At 48.1% G+C, this 17,379-nt stretch overlaps 1 protein-coding gene across 1 annotated transcript in view; it reads left to right on the forward strand.

Annotated features, from left to right (window-relative positions):
- The window catches only part of PORCN (porcupine O-acyltransferase), a 120,512-nt gene that overhangs the window by 78,674 nt on the left and 24,459 nt on the right, over positions 1-17,379 (forward strand). The window contains exons 5-9 of the mRNA XM_078872383.1: positions 3,360-3,541; positions 12,132-12,262; positions 14,178-14,204; positions 15,892-15,906; positions 17,097-17,222. Of these exons, the coding sequence (XP_078728509.1) occupies positions 3,360-3,541; positions 12,132-12,262; positions 14,178-14,204; positions 15,892-15,906; positions 17,097-17,222 (481 nt within the window). The remainder of the gene's footprint in view (positions 1-3,359; positions 3,542-12,131; positions 12,263-14,177; positions 14,205-15,891; positions 15,907-17,096; positions 17,223-17,379) is intronic.

Genomic DNA, 17,379 nt, shown 5'->3' on the forward strand with positions numbered 1-17,379 from the left:
ATTGACGCCAAGCTGTCGTTCCATCATTTAATTAAGCGTCGTGTTCAGCTCATGAATTTTGAGCGCGCGTTCTAATTACACCGGTGAGAGAGATGTTATTTGTAAGCAAAGGGTGTGTTTGGTTAAACCGCGATATCCTTTTTAATTTGCCAGGCTTGTTTCAAGCACCCCTTGTTAATGAACTCATTGGGTATTAAGGACCCCCGCTGCATTACAGAGCACTGCGTTGAAATAGTATAACAAAGAGTGGCAGCCTTCTGCCCCCGCTAAATATCTCACTTCTCGAAGCTTCTCGGCTTTCCTTATGTAGTCAACTCTTGATTATCTGGGGCATTGTGGGGAAGCGGTGGCCACGTAAAGCAAACCCACGGATAACGTGAAGCACATGCAAATTTTTCCATGAAGCATTATTTCTTTTACTTAACATGGAACGGAGGTGAAGGCATAGAATGTGTCGTCAGTTTTTGTTTAGGTAATCGGTTTACTTTGCCGACGACGTGCGTGCAGTCACAGCGCTTGGCACAGAGTTACCCAAACTCCAGTCCTCCTCGCCGACCTCCACCACGCTGCGTCTCTCCGCGTGTATCAATCGACTCGTTCCACGCTGCACTCGCCCGACGAGCGTTAAACTCGTCCCACGTGACGCAGCAAACAACGCTGTGTCGCGCGGGACACGCGTGCATGCGCACACGCGTGCATGCGCACACGCGTGCATGCGCACACGCGTGCATGCGCACACGTGTACACACGGCGTTAATTAATATTGAATCGGCACTATTAACGCAAGACGGCATTAATTGCTGAGCACGGCACATGGGTCGTGTTTAATAAGCATCAGGCGCGTGCAGCAGCGTGGCACGAGGTAACTTGTATTTGAATGGGAGGAGTAAATTGGTAAGACGTAGCGTGGTGGTGGCGGTGGAGTTGCGAGGACTGGAGTTTGGGAAACCCTGGCTTCGTTGCGGTAACGAGATGTTAACTCCCTCGCCTGGTATGCAGGAGGTTGTGGATTCGATCCCAACCCTGACGCCTGCTGTATATTTGGAGTTTGCGTGTTCTCTCTTTCTGTGGTCACATGGATTTTTCTGTCCGCGTCACCTCGTTTTTCACTTCACATTTAGAATCATACATTTAGAGTATTTGGCTGCTATACATTACCACGTGATGAGCCACTTCGTTCAGCGATCATTTGTGGCCAGGTCGCTTCTGAAAAAGAGCTACATAGCTCAGTGAGCCATACCTGGTAAAATAAAAAATAGTTTGTATTCTTGGTACTTTTGGTAAAGTCACGTAGAAGGGAAAAATATTATTTTATTATTTCCCTTCTATGTGACTTTACTGAAAGAACCAAGAATATGAATCTCTGCAGTCACGAAAGCTTTAAATAAAAAAATAGTTTAGTTTAGTTTTGAAGTCACTGGACCACGTGAACCAGCATGGTTTAATCGACAACCTGGATAATCCGCCCACGGACAATCGAGAATTTACTGTCCGACCTGAGCGGAATATATTCTGGGTGTTATTGGGATAAATTACGAAAAATGTGTATCGTGCTGCGTGGACCGATGCATCACGGGATGCTGCCCTGCCCCTCTCAACCACACAGTTCATTTTTCTTTGCCTGCAGCTGCTGAAACAAATTGATTGGAGTTTATTCTAGGTCCGTGCGTGGCATATTTATCACTCTTCTCTTAACAATGCCCTGCCTCCCAATTACGGCAGGCATTGGGGGTTCTTAAAATTTTTGCACCGATTGCTTAAAATGCCTTCCCGTGCCATTAATCAAATGCACGCCTTCGATTCAGCACCTCCACATAGCGGTTCGGTGGTCAGCTCAACCTTCCTGCAACTTTCCCCAGGAGCGTGTTTGTGGGGAAAAAAATAAATCAATAGATTAATAAATAAATGTTTCCGTCAGCTTCGAGATGCTATAAAATAAATTTGCTCGTTACTGTTGCATTTAGGTTTTTTTATTTTTATTGGTTGCGCTGTGGGCTGGTGTGTTCATTGTATAATGTGGTTCTCGAAGAAGTTCATTGGGCGTGGTGCGAAACATCGGACATCGTGCCGAACAACACACGGTACAGCCTGAAAACAAATCGGTGAGACCAAAACCAGTTATTATTATTATTTTGGACAGCGTTTTGACCATGCCGCATCACAATCGGCAGGAACAGACGTCTTGTAACATTCAAAGAAGATGAACATTTTCACGGTGGCCTTCTATAGACTGTTAGGGCAAGTGCTGTTAGCGAGCATCTATTGAGAGCTACTGTAGTCTACAAAGGGGTGCTGTGATCAGCAACACACTCAGCTCCCTTGAGCTCTCCATTGCTGATGTTTACATACCACACCAGGTATTAATTTAAGGCTGAATAAACCTAGGGGAGGGCTTCAGGCTGGTCCAGAATTTCGCTTTCCGCCAATATTAACAATTGGCAGGGGTTTAAAAAACAGGTTTCTGGGCTCCGTTAACCACTGCACCAGCGTACCCCACGTTGAGAACTTGCACGCATGATTTACTCGCAGGAAGACTCAACTCAAAATGTCTGATAGGTGTTATTTTTCAATTACACACCCAGGTTGGGTAACCCTAGTTGTGCGATATGAGGTTAAAGCTTCTCGTTCGTGAGAAAAAAAAGCCCTTTGGGATCGAGAAAACTGAACTTTTGGGTGCGCACGACTGCCCAAGCACCCTCTGTTCATATCGGAGACACGACACATTCTCCTCTGAGTCGTTCACAGACTATCGCTGCACCAGACAGTTGCTCAGTTAAGCATTCAACACACGCAGATTAAGCGGATGTCTCTTGGTAATGATACAATTTCTGTCGACAAAATGCCGTTTATTTAAAGGAACGACTCTGCTGATGAGGTTCAAAGGTTTCCAAACCCAGTCTGAGTATTCTGTTCTTGTCGATTCGGCCAATAGGCTGATGGACTGAGGAAACATTTTACATTGAGAGGGACAATGTATTGCTCATAAACTAAAACTCTTTCATTTTACCAGGTAAGGCCCACTGAGCTATGTAGCTCTTTTTCAGAAGTGACTTGGCCACAAATGATAGCTCAACGAAGTGGCTTAACATGCGGTAATCTACAGCAACCAAATAATCTAAACGCATGATTCTAAATGTGGAGGGAAAAACCAGAGGACCTGGGGACAAATCCACACGACCATGAGGGAGAACATGCAAACTCCAAATATACAGGCATCAGAGTCGGTATTGAACCCACAACCTCTTGTATACCCGGCGAGGTAGTTAACATCTCGCCACCACGTCACCCCCCTCCAAGAGATGACAATACACATGCGCCCGTTTTGAATTAACGATGCGTTGCTCGCGCGGTTTCCGCAGGAGCGCAGATGATCGTGGCGATGAAGGCCATCTCGCTGGGCTTCGACATGGACCGAGGGCTGGTCCCAGGCCTGCCCTCTCCGCTGCAGTTCATGGGCTACATCTACTTCGTGGGAACCATCATCTTCGGCCCGTGGACCAGCTACCACCAGTACCTGAACGCCATTGACAGTGCACCGATGGTAAGCCGACTTTTCGAAAGGAAAGGCTAACGGCCACGCCTGACCCATTAAAGGCGCGGCCCTGAAATCGCTTCCTCGCTCCATTGCTGGCGGATGGGAGCCTCCACGAAGAGGGAGCTCTGGAAGGTGTTTGGTTTACTCTTCCCTCCTGGGTGGACGTCTTGGAAGAGGTTGGGGAGCCCGCACTTTAGCCCACCGCACACGACCTGCCAATCGACTAATTGCGGTGACCACTGGCCTGCAAGTCCAGTGTGCTGACCGCTGTGCCGTGGCGGTATATACAAAGATCCCATGAAAAGCGGCTGTTTTTTTTTTGAGGAACGGTTCGACTTTTACAAATAATCGGCTTCAAGGAAACATGTTCATCACCAATATGCGCGGAAAATAATGCCAATCTTGCTCACAAATTCTACAGATCAGGCCGCTGGTATTCGTAAACGGTTTGGGAATGTCCTTCCAAATCTAGCAGTGGATCATCCATGATTATTAATCTGATGTTTGGGGGAAAATATCTTAGTGTTTGTGTTTTCAGCACCCGACCTTAGTCTAAAAAGCCCTGACCTTTTGACGCCCTTCTAATTGAGAGCGGTGCGTGAATTTAACGAGGTGGGACGGCGTGTCTATTGGCCGGCGCCATTATCCTTAGCCCAGCTGCTGCCATCCGAATAGCCGCACAAGGCAGCGTCGCCGCGCCAACGCGGAGCAGACGCGTCCAAACTTCGCCGGCGCCCACCCAGAGCTCCTTCGCAGGTGCCAGGAGCGGCTCGGCATGCCCGTCGGTACGACGCACGAGGCCATCGAGTCCCCCTCCGCCCCGCGCCACTCGGCCACTTCGCCCGAGGCGCGATTTCGCATCGATTCATTCATTTTGACGGGGTTGCTGGCACGAATCCTTGCCTCGCGCTCCCCCCGACGGCTTTACGGGAGCGGAGCCTCGCTCTCGTTCGCGCTCCCGACAGTGATTAACCTTTCGCCCGTCTCCTCCTCCCGCTCTGAGGACGTTGGAAGATCCCGCGACGTTCTCTCCGCGAGGGTAGTTTCGTTCGTGTGCCGTTTGCGGTTCAGCGTTAGCGCCTCGTGCAACTCAGTGCTCCACTGATCACATCTCATTTCCTAATTTCAATTGTCCGAAGGGCACCCCCCCTCCCCCCCCGCAGTGGCAGCTGGCCCTGTGTGACACCATACGACTCAGAAATGGCCTGCAAGTGGACATTAGACTGCCGGTAGGGGACGACGATTGCTGCTGTGTTTAATCACATTTGAGTAATATCCAGGTAAGGCCAGTTTGCAGCATGTATGTCGAACTTCTTTCGCACCGTACTTAGCCAACCGCGCTATATCGGAGGTAGCCGATTCGTTTCCACTGATGTCAGGGGATCTCTAATGTACACGATGAAGCAGGCGGCGCGAACTTTATGGTTAATGTACTGCTGCGTCATTAACCAGGGCGGCCTGCCGAATTCAGCCTCACTTTCACTGGACCACATTCTCCACTCCGTGTTTTCAGCTTCTGTATGATGGGTTCACGTGACCCATCCGGCTACTAGAGGCCATTATATTCACCGCAACATTTGAAATAGATTCTTGACTAGAATCGGGTCAGAATCTCGTAATCAGCAGCACGGTGAATAATTCCGCCCCTACATTTAATACAAATATGTGGATAACGCGTAACTGGCACACGCACGCACACACACACTTTTATTTTGATGACATGTTTCGTAATATGCCGCGTAACAGACTAATTGCAATCTGGTCTGGCGGTCGCAAGACGAAGGTTTGCTGACGTAACCTTATCTTGGATGTCGATAATGCCTTGGAAATGGCGGCGCTACCGCTAATGCGAGCGAATTAAATTGGCCCTCGATTTCAAATTCAGGCACTCCCTCCCCAGTAATCTGCTTTGCACCGGCCTCTGTGGGGTTGTGGGCCATGCAGGGGCATGTGTCAAACTTTGGCCGCTTTCACGCAAAACCTGGCCTCCCTGCCCGTGTACATTTAATTAAACGCGTCGCCCTGCTGCCACTGCCGCTGCTGAGTCTGCGTGCGTCGCACCACATGGCCACTGGTCCGTGACCCCCCACTCCCCTCACCGCCCCCCCCTCTCTCTCACAGCCTCTTTTGCTGGGGACAGTCTGCACAGACGGGCGCCGTTTGGGCATCCTTCACGTGCCCCAATACATTAATTGGATAAAGAAAAGTTACGGGTCCCTTGCAGATCCGTCAAACGGGTGTCCTGCGTCACTGCCTCTTGTCCAGACAACAATCTCTCACTCTGCAATGTCTCAAAAGCATGTCACATTTTCATGGGTGTGTCTGTGTCCTTTTTTTTAATCCACAGCGCACTCATCCAAGCCTTTTAATGAAATTGGTTTTTCGGGGTTCTGTTAATCCATTATGCTGCAATGAAATTCATTGGCTTCGTTCATAAATTACCTATCTTTTTTTTGGACATTTTGCGCAATGGTTTTCGTGGCGCGTGATCTCGACTGTGTCACGGTCGATGGCGCAAGTTCACAAAGGCGCACGTTTGAATGTTATCGACATGCTTAGTTTCAACGTAACCGCATTGTGTTCCGTTGTGGAGGCCGTTTAATGAGGGTTATTTTTAGAAGCAGCAATAAAAGCTGGAGTTGATGCAATTTTCTATTTTGTTGTTTTAACATTCAAAACATATATAGTTGGTGAAAATTAAAATAGTTGTTCCACGTTGCTTTCACACTTGCGATTTATATATTAAATCAATTTGTTGAGAATTTTATAAATGTAAAGTACTCAGATTACTATTTTCTTTTGCAACGAAGCGCTTTTACGTATTTAATAACTAAGCGCTTTTACGGATTTTATAATGGCCCAAAGAAGCCCTTGTACGTGTGGCCAGGTGTCACGAGTTCTGAATAAAATTGAGCCGTAATATAACCTTTTCAACTGCTTAAAATTTGTATAAATAAAACCCAACATGGCCTTTAACTGTCTAGCATCAGCTCATTATCCAGTTAATGTTAACGAAACCCCCACACCCCCCCCCCCCCAGGGCATTCACTCACACGTGGCCGAATTAATTTGCGGCAGGCTTATCCCGACGACGGGGCCCTGTGGGGCATCCGGATGACTCCAAGGCGGTGTTCAAAAAAATCTGCCTTCGTTTGAGTCTCCAGCCCAACGAGCGTTCACTTTGCACCCCTCTCACCCCCCTGAGGAAACCATAACCACGACAAGTTGACTGACGGCTGAAAGTGCAGCCGCGTCTTTGCCTAAGTGGTTTTATTCTTTCTCAGACGTTCACTTTTACTGGTGACAGGCGACGGTTAGGAAAAGCCGGTCGTCCAATTTCATTGCGCTAATGATCCCCCCCCTGTCGCTCTCATCACTTGTGCTGTTTGTTGTGTTATCAGATGAAGAACAGCTAGCAGTGCATCACCCTGTGTCAGATAACGGCCGGTGGCTGCGGGTGATAATTTCACCAAAATTCGAAATTCTTCTCGCGTTGCAGAACTTTTTACACTATACTAGAACATGCCCTGCAAAGCCTGTTTGCCACATGATATTCAAACCAATATGTCATCCCTATAATGAGCCAACTGCAGTGTTTTTTGTCAGAGAGAGATGTATCTGTGATGGATATTTTGTGTCATCTTTCGTGACCAGGCTGAGACCATAAACTTGGTACACTTGAGAACCCAATTTAATTATGGGTGGCTGAATCCCAGGAATCTCAGCAGTGCCGCCACGGTGCCATAACCCTTGAACCACCCTGGCCACCTCTGTCAAATTCCCTTTCTATTAAACACGGCGGGGGAGTTTGGGTGTGTGCGGGAAGGAAAAAAAAAATCCATCGGGTCTGGTCACTGGGTCCCCACGTCTCTAAAGCGTTTAGGCGCGGCGAGCCATGCCGGTCAGCGGCAACTCAAAACCGACTCCGGGCGCGCGCTTTTGTGCCCCGCGACTTTAATTGGCCTGCGCTCTCGAGCGGACGCGTCCTCGGGCGCGCGCCGACAGCCGTCGTCCCGCCACCCCGCGGTGGCGCCTTTGACCTTTCGCTCTTTGTGTTTGCGGACTAATCGGCGAGCTGTCCATTAGGCCGCTGGCAAGCACGCTCCGAGTCGTCCCGTCGCGCTCCACCGCCGACGTTTCCTCGGGAGACGCTCTCTTTCCCCGCGCTGTTTTCTGCTCGCTCCGTGGAGCAGCGCACGTTTTGCGGCATCGTGTTTAATTGCACGTGCATGACAAAGTGCTTTCGCAGTGAACGGAGCCCCCACCCGGGGACGCGCGGTGGCCTAACTCCTCACCTTGTGGATTTACAGCTGCGCTGTACGGCTAGCTCCGTGCCCAACGAGCCGCAGTAGATAAATATGCGGCTCAACCGTGTTTCACGTGACGTTCTGTCCTTCAGCTTAGATTACGTGACGAGGCGTGAGGTGCGAACGGACGATTCGCCAATGACCAAATCAACTGGGATGCACTGGATGTTGTCTGATCTCGGAATCTAAGTAGTGTTGAGGCCTGGATAGTGCCTGGATGAGTGGCCAGCATCAACATGTTGTCACATAGCTTGTGGGACTATGCAGTGGGCAGCAGTTGTTGTACTGCACTACCATGCTCCCACATCTACGCTCCACGCATTCACCAAACCTGCATTGTCCAGCTTGGTGATGGCCAAATAACCCCCCAAGACTGAAATGGCATGGAAAGGCCCTCAGTGGATTGACAACTGCTCATGTCCACAGCGATCCACAGTTACAAATTTCGTGGAGGCCGCGGTTCTCCTCTGCGCCACTGTGGCCACCCGTGGCGCTGCTTCACTTATCAGCTGTCCGTCAGTTTTGTTGTGATACTCGCAGCGCATGGACCGCATCACAACCACCTACGTTGCTTCTGTTTGTTGTGGGCCGAGCCCCTTCTCCTTCGAACCAAACCTTTCCCCAGTCATCTCATTGTCATCGTCATCCTCGTAATCGTGGACTCCTACCCTCGATATCAAAGGTAGGTAAAGTTAATTGAACGTCCGTTCATGTTTTATTATGTTGGCGTAATGTGCTGTATTTGAACTCGTGTTTGGTGAAGAAACGGGCAACTTAATTAAGCTATGACGAGTCTGACCGCGGCCGTGGTTCCCCATTGGACCCTGTACTTTGTCAACCACGGATTTGCCTACCACGGCCTGTTCCAGGAAGCTGCTAACCCCCACGGTTGGCGAGGGATTGCTGTGCAATGTATATATGTAAATGATGCGGTAATGTGATTATTCGGCTACATGGGGCAAACAAAGCTTTACTTAGGGCTCCAACAAATATATAAATTAAATGGTAAAAACAAGGCAAAAGATAATACAGTTTTGAATTGATTTGCCATTCCAAATTGTGACAACTCATTTAATCACTGGTGCAGGGGGGGGTGGGAGATAAATCATTACTGGCCTATTAAGTACATTCCAGCTGTGCGTTCAAGTCATCACATGATGTGAAGACATCTTCTGGGACCCCTATAGGGAGCCGAGCCTCATGTTGTCATTAAGGAAGGGCTCTGAGAGAGAAATGACCACTTAATTTGTTCCACTTGAGTGCAAACCCACCCGGTTAGCGCACTTATTGGTGACATGGCAATGGAGCAAGCTGTGGGTCACGGGTCACAGTGGGAGCCACAATCTTGTCACCTGGAAGGGCCCCGAGGAAGTGAATTCGCCACGGTGGCGAGATGTTAACTACCTCGCCTGGTGTACAGGAGGTCGTGAGTTCCATTCCGACCCTGACGCCTGTTGCTGTATATTCGGAGTTTGCATGTCTCCCCGTGGTCTTGTGGATTTTTCTCTGGTTCCTCCGGTCTTTCCCTCGACATTCAGAAACACGCGTTTAGAGTATTTGGCTGCTCTAAACTTCCACACGATAAGCCGCTTGTGGCCAGGTGGCTTCTGAAAAAGAGCTACATAGCTCAGTGGGCCTTATCTGGTACAATAAAAAAAAAACATTTCTTAATAGTTTTAATAGAATGTATCGAAAATTTGTATATTTAACTTCGTCTTGATTCTTCGCGTGGCAGTTATGTTGCACGGTGTCCCCTGATTACGACTCAACCCGGCGTGTCTTTTGTTGACAAAAGCTGCCAGTGGACCATCGGCAGGAAACGTCACGGCCATAGAAAGGATCGTGGACAGCGGGCGATAATAGTGACTCGAGTGACAGCCAAGGAATGGAATTCGTCCGAGGAGAAGGAACTATTCAATCGGCTTGTGTTCGGGTTTTGTTACTTCGAAGTATCACGAGGGGATATTGGGGGCGTGGATGTTGGCAGCTCGGTGAGGCCTTCATCCAGCAGTGGATTTTCCATGGCTGATAATCATGTGCACAACAAGCTAACTACCAGCCGTGAAAGTAGCACTATGGCAGTGTTCTTTAATACTCGACTCACTTTCTTACTGCGCACGGCGTGATGAGCCGAGAGGACGTGTGTAATGGTTTGTTTCGTGTTTCTATATAGATCCACTTAGGGAATTGATCCTGGTGCTTTTAAGGTGAAAAGGTAGCTGCCATTAGTGTGCTGTGTGTGCACTGATGCGCAGGAACATGCACTTACGGTTTGAACAATGTCACCAGTTTGTTTCTTAATCTTGGCTTTCCATTTTTGAAGATTGCGTCCGCGGGCATACTGTGTACTTTTCCTTCAATTTCAGTTTTGTTCTAAAATTGATGCCTTAAATGTGTTGGAGGCTGTGATATTCGCACTGCTAATACCCCCACAGCTCCTGTGTTTCTTCCTGTTAAGTTGTACATGAAACAACTGGCATCTTAAATCGTTGAAACTGTTAAGAACAGTTAAGTGGGCTTGGGCAGGACACATCATGACGAGGAGACAGTGGTCGAAGGCGAGGAATAACAACGCACTGGCAGCCAAGGAATGGAAAGCATTAGAGAGTCCATCCACCGATGAGATAGAGCGATGAAATCGGTTAATGAGCAGGCGCTGGGTGGATTATTACACTGCAGAATCGTGGGGATTAGTGGATGATGGTGATGATAAAGGTGATCTTATATCAATCAGCTCTTCACGTGTTGAGGTCATCACGTCGTGAGAATTATTTTATGTTTTATTTTTATTATTTTATTATTTCCCTTCTACGTGACTTTACCGAAAGAACCAAGAAGAGGGGTCATCGTAATTCTTTCGGTCCGGTGGTTTCATCTGGGTACGCGCGGATCCTTCCAGACAATTTCAGCGGAACAAAAATTAACGGTTATTTCCGCGTCCATTTGACCCATTGTAGTTGTTGTTTCGCTAAAGAAAATTTGTTAAAGTTATTTACGCGCGCTGTGGCGGTGGCTCCGTGTGGGCGACCCGGCATTAAAGATTCAGGCAGCTGTCGTTAGGAGTAATCCGCTGCTGTCGCTGCCGCTGAATTTATGCCGTCCTAAGTGGGCGCGCTCCCGAATACCGCCGAGCGATTAACCGTGCATCCCACGCAACTCAAAAGGCAAGACTTGGTGTAGTTTCACCGTGAGCTTTATAGTGGCAGACACGCAGCAGTAATCACGGCTTGCTTGCCCACAGCTCAGCTGGAAACGGCTTAATATATACAGCTTCTTTTTGCCAAACTCCTTTTGCCCTCATAGGCGTGATCGTGCTATATTTATGGTGTTTAATCACCGTGCTTGCGGATTAAAATATTCAGGAGTGGCTCTGTTTAATGATTGCCCGCCACTGGACGAAGCGGCCGTGCAAGGATTGTAAATGCTTCGCCTCCCCGTGGGCCTGGGAAGCGGAGGAAGTAAAAACAAGAAAAGTGAAGTGTCGGTCCAAATGTCCGTTGTTGTTGTGCGTGTGATATGCGTGTAAAATGTACGCGCGTGTGTAAGTACGTGCGTGTGCGCATACAATTAAAATGATGATAATTTACAGCCCTTCGTTCACTGGCGTGTCAAGGCCTCCCCCCCCCGCCCTCCCACGCCTTTCGGGCACGGATGTTAATTGACCATACTTCACCAGACCGGGTCAGTGCAGTTTGGGGAAGTGGCAAGATGGACGGGAATAAAACTTGTGTCACTTGGTTTTATAGCGCAGTGTGCTAACTAATCATTGTACCCCTGTCATATTCCTAAACTGTATTAGCAGTCCGATCGATGATTTCATAGAAAGGGTGGAGCAGTGGCACTTTGCTTCATTTGATGCTCTTGACAACCAAGTAACCGGAATGATCTTCCCATTAACGGCAAGCATCAGCGGAAATTGATATCTGAACCGATCCTGGGCCACCCGCCTTAACCAACTTACATTGAGCAGTTTGGTGATGTATGGCCAAACGATCTCTATGACCAACTTGGCGTGGACAGGCCTTCATCCAGCAGTGGATCGATGAAGCGACTCTGAATTAAAGTTAGGTCTAATTATTTCCAACACATCTCTGTTCAATAGGATTACATTTTCCTGCGGATCCTATGTCACCACTGAGATGTTCAACTGAGAAAACCTCAGCACGTAAACCGATGACGCTCAAAACTATGCACTGCCTCTCACAGGCCACTATGTATCCCTGCAAGGCGGGCTTTCTCGTGCACGCAAGGTAACGCACAGCGGCACCTCCCTTGTTTGACCCCCGCAGGACTGGCCTTGGTGCAAGAAGTCTCTGATCAGCCTGACCAAGTCCATCTGCTGCCTGGTGGTGTCCACGTGCCTGGCACCGTATCTTTTCCCGTACATCATCCCCATCTACAGGTTGGGGTTCCTCAACAAGTAAGCCCTGCCTTGGACACCCTTCCTCTCCGCCCGCAAAGACAGCGATTTTCCCACACGCGTAGCCGTCAGAGGCTGCGGTTGGATGACGTTTTGTTAGCGGGCGCCTTTCAAAGCCGGCGAAGCACGCGAAGGAAGAGGCAAGGTGGTGTTGCCAGCACCAAGCCTGCACTCCCTTGTCTGCCCAGTGCTGCCGATGTTTGCGCACTCGCCGTACGTTGTTTGCTAATTTAAGGCTGAGTCGACCTAATGGGAGGCTCACGTGTGGTTCAGAATCCGCTTGCCATCGATGTGTGGCTGTCTCCAGACAGGGACAAGAGAATGGTGTCTGTTACATTTCACTGTCAAAAAAAGTTTATTTTTTTTTATGACGTAAACTTTGTAGCACGTAGCGCTGCACGCACACAGCGTACAAACCATTTCACTTGCAGCATTCGAGCGTTATTACCAGCAGCGTTGCACTCAATACTTTAGTACAAGGATAATATTTAACAAAGAAAAATTACGATCAAACACCTTAACTCAAGGCAGACCACTTGTTCCTCGTAATTCTTTACAAGGCAATGATATTACAATTGCCGGGCATGTTCACGCGAGCAAGCGGCGGCGAACGAATTCATTAAAATTCTTACACATTTCGGTGCACTCTTTTCCTCCTCCGAAGTGTAAATGAGTTTCTGTTAAAAATGGTGCAGCAGCAGAGAGACAATTTCCAATTACGTTCTGTGCGCTCAGAAACAGGCCCTTCGTCACAGCAAACTACACGCGTAACAATTTCCAGTGGTCAGACTCTCCGCGCGGAAGAGGGCTGCGATGGATTATTGCTTTCACTTGTCGCGCGATAAGGTCCTTCGCACACGGCAAGACACGCAGAGCTACCAGGGGCATCGCGTCGGCATAGCGGTGGAGAACTTTGTGTTTGGGACGCTTAAATATAGAATAATCATAATAAATCACGCCATTGGCTCTATTATTTTTGAAAAATGAACGTCCAATGTTACTTCGAGCAGAGCATTTTAACCCTTCCCTGTGAATTTGGAATTCTGCTCAAATTGGCAGCCGACTCGAATCGTTTCAATTCACGGAACTGCGGTGTTGGGAGGCGGGGACTTCAAGTAGCTAACGCCGAGTTCTGTGGGTCATGGAGACAGGGCGAATAAGAGGTCACGTGATCACGGTTTTGGCCAAAGTGGTTACCGGTGCAGGGAGGCCAGCATCGTGTTGCGCCATTGATCTTGTAAAGGGGCAGCACTGGGTAGCATTGCCTCGTCCTCAAGGCACGATGTTCATCGCAGCGCTATCGACACTGACAGAAACATGTCGGTTTTGTTGAAATGCATTTTGCGCAGCTCCGCTCGAACGGACAGCTGAAGCAGATCTGCTGTGTCATGTGTCTGTGTGTACGGCAGTGTGTGTGTCTGTGTGTGTGTGTGTCTATGTGTGTGTGCCTGTGTGTGTTTGTCTTGTGTGGGGAGCGGTGGTGTGCTACGAACCCGGCGACCCGAGTTCGATTCCCGCTAACGGCCAACACCAGTGACAATTATCAAAACCCGTCCTGGGCCTCCCCTAGGTGGACTCAGCCTAAAATGAGTACCTGGTGCAGTGTGTAAATATCGCGACTAGGGAGGCAAATGTGGCCGGGCGTGATGCTTGCCATCCACCTCCTCGTGTGGCCGTGCCGGCCTTCATAGGTGCTCGCTAACAGCACTTGCGCCAACAGGCTGTCGAGACTATATGGGGGATCTTTGTCTTTTTTGCCTTTTTGTTTATCTTGTGTGTGTTTATCTTTGTGTGTGCACCTGGCCTGGCACAGGCGCTGTGGTGATGTCACCGCCACCTGTTGTCATTTATCTTGATCAAATCTTCTTTATTAAACCATTTTTTCTCGTTATCTACTGCTTTGCTGCTCTTCCAGGAAGGGGAAAAAGAGACGGAAGATAAGGTAAAGGCTTTTCTGAAATTGACAGCGCATTCATGGACAGAGATGATTTGGCAAAAAAAAATAGATAGCCAGCTGATAATACGACTGTAAATAGGAAGTGGGCCTCTTCGTATAACAGGGGAAAAAATCGATAACATTTTTATGTACTTGAGAAATTTAATAATTACAGATCAATTATATAGAAAGTTTTTCCTTTGAAGTAGCACCGCAATCTTTATCCGCCCCATTATTAAATATTTTTTTATCAACATATTTTATAATTTCACTCAAATCATACAGTTTCCAGCCGCCAAGACAAGACGAGTTTTTTATTAATTTATTTGGTTTAATGCACTTTTCATTCCCGTTGTTGTGGTTGCGTCCACGAGGAGACGAGAGAAAGTACTAAACACCACCTGTGGATTTTGCCAGCCGGCTAGGAGGGCTGGCCACGTGTACCCCTTCAGCCAGGCCTGCAGTGGGCCAGTTGCAACCCTGCAGACTGCTTATAGCAACACAGTGAACCAAATGACTCCATTGGGATAACACGTCGCAATCCTGGCGCCCTGGCATACTAGTGCCCACCTGCAGGCCCGTCCAGTCAGCATAAGTCACATGGGAACAGCTATTGACCCCGGGGTCATGTAAAGCACTTTGATTTGCCGAGCCATTTAAGCACCAAATTAAGAGCAAAGATTCTTAGTGTTATCACCTTAACCCGGCCACATACATTGCCTTGAGCTAAAGATCCTGCCGTCGGCTGGAATTTGTAATCTGGGGTGGATCATGCTGAGATTTGTCTCATGGGACAATCTTGTAAACCTGCAGGGAAAAGGGGTGCTTCTAAGAGGAAGCTCACCTGCCCTTGCAAATTTTTGTTTTAATGTAATTTCTAGGTATTCTGATATTTTTCCAACATATCGAACACTTATTCATTATTTCAAATGTCCTGAGTTGGAGGCCCTCTGCCAGCAATGGAGTGGACAAAGTAACTTTATGATTTACCTATACAAAATATCCCCTATTGGTGATTCTTGAGACTCGAGTGTGACGTTTCCTAAATTGGCAAATATATTTAATAACTTATGGTTTAGCGTAATAATGAAGCCGCCCTTTGGCGCACGTTATAAAATAATGGAAAAATATTTTCAGTTTTAAAAGAATTTTAACATTTTAACGTAAATGCAATGACACCTAATTTTTATGTATAAAAATAAGTTTTAAACTTTTCACAATAAACCAATAAAAATAGTAAACATAAGTCAGAGGGCAATCGGCAAAGCCTGTACATCCTATTCATCAAGACCAGTCCACTGCTGGATGAAGGACCTCCCCAAACCGCCACTACCACATGCCACAATCTTGCGATGCGCCAATCTGTCGAGCACCTGCGCACGAACTGATCTCGTCGCTCCATCTCCGGGGCGGACGTTCTCTCGGACGCGTTCCATTTCCATTCGGCGTTTTTTAAATGTCCACGCGTTGTATCAAATGGCGGGGGGGGGGGATGTGTCACTGAATCTGACTCGAGTGCTGGCAACAGTAGGCGCGTGTCTAAGTGTGCACGGCGCGTCGGGCTTTGCTCGATTGTCTCTACTCAGGTGTCTCTGCATTAACGTTTCAGTTTCTCTCTCCACTGAAATCTTTTTCTCATGTCGCCTCCCTGCCCTGCCCTGCCCCTCCTCTCTTCTCCATTTCTCTTCTCAAGGGCCGGATTGCCAAGGTAATGTGCCGATGCAGACTCCCCCAGCAAACAAAATGCACGCAAGCTGCGGAGGTTTTTTCGCAGACAATATCACAAATCCTAAGAGATTTTTGGGGGAGGCCAAATTTGTGTCGTTAAGACCCTCCACCAGCCGACACGGCCAAACAAATTAAATTGTCATGGGTACAAGAACGTGCTAATCATTAATGCTTTTCAGCTCGCTGGTAAGTTGGGAGAAATGTCATCGCAATCAAATTTAGCAGCCAGATACGCGGTTTAATTCCAAACTAAGCCACACGTCACCAGGATTTTTATTTTGACTTCTTGGATCTTGGTAGCCAGTCAGTAGCTGCGAGTTGCATAGATGTAATGTAATTAGAGTCGAGTAGAACAGCCCTTATCTTTTACAGGGTGGGGGGTGAACTTAGCGGATAATATCTGTAACATAACCAATAAACCGGGAACCATTTATTATTATAATAATTAGTAACAATGGAATTGTTCCAGCTTGTAAGGCACCGCACAGTATCCACTTGCTCCGAATGACAGAGAACGCCTAAGAGCCCCGAGGATCTACAGACAGGCAAGCAAGGCAGCGAGCTGGCATTAACAATTACCCAAGCTCTGCAGCCCTGCATATATTAAGATGTTTTGAACCACTTAAAATGTGTGTTTATACACCACCCAAACTTCCAACGTGGGGCTGTGTCCCTGCCCGGGTGACATTAGAAGTCGCCGCATTAATCCCACTCGGACAAATTGACTATTTTAAATAAACTATTTTTATTTTACCAGGTAAGGCCCACTGAGCTATATAGCTCTTTTTCAGAAGCGACCTGGCCACAAATGATAGCTCAACAAAGTGGCTTATCATGCGGACGTTTACAGCAGCCAAATACTTTAAACGCACGTTGATTCTAAGCGTGGAGGGAAAAACCAGAGGACCCAGAGGAAAATCCACTCGACCGCGGGGATGAAAGACATGCAAACTTTAAATATACAGCAGCAGGCGTTAGAGGCGGGACCGAACCCTCAACCTCCTGCATACCAGGCGAGGCAGTTAACATTGCGCCACCGTAGTGCTACTTGGGGCCAGCAAATGTATTTTGCTCTTGTCTGTTTGCTCACTTGAGCCGGTCAAAGTGTCCCCATGTTCTCATGCGGGCGTCCATCACCCAGTAACGCCGGTGCCCTCTGCCCCCTCCCAGGTGGCTCAACGCGTACCAGACGGCGCTGTCCTTTCACTTCAGCAGCTACTTTGTGGGCTTCCTGTCGGAGACGAGCTGCACTCTCGCCGGAGGGGGCTACTCCGTGGAGAAGGATCACGTCAAGTGGTGAGGAGCGAGCAGGGAGGTTCGCTCATGTAACAAAGACAATATTCTTAATTCTAGATTTGAAGCTTTCGTGACTGCAAGGCATCATATTCTTAGGTTTTTTCGGTAAAGTCACGTAGGTAAAACATCAAAATTAATGAAAATAAAATAAAATAAA

The sequence above is a fragment of the Lampetra fluviatilis genome, chromosome 34 (assembly GCF_964198595.1).
Source record: "Lampetra fluviatilis chromosome 34, kcLamFluv1.1, whole genome shotgun sequence".
NCBI lineage: Eukaryota > Metazoa > Chordata > Hyperoartia > Petromyzontiformes > Petromyzontidae > Lampetra > Lampetra fluviatilis.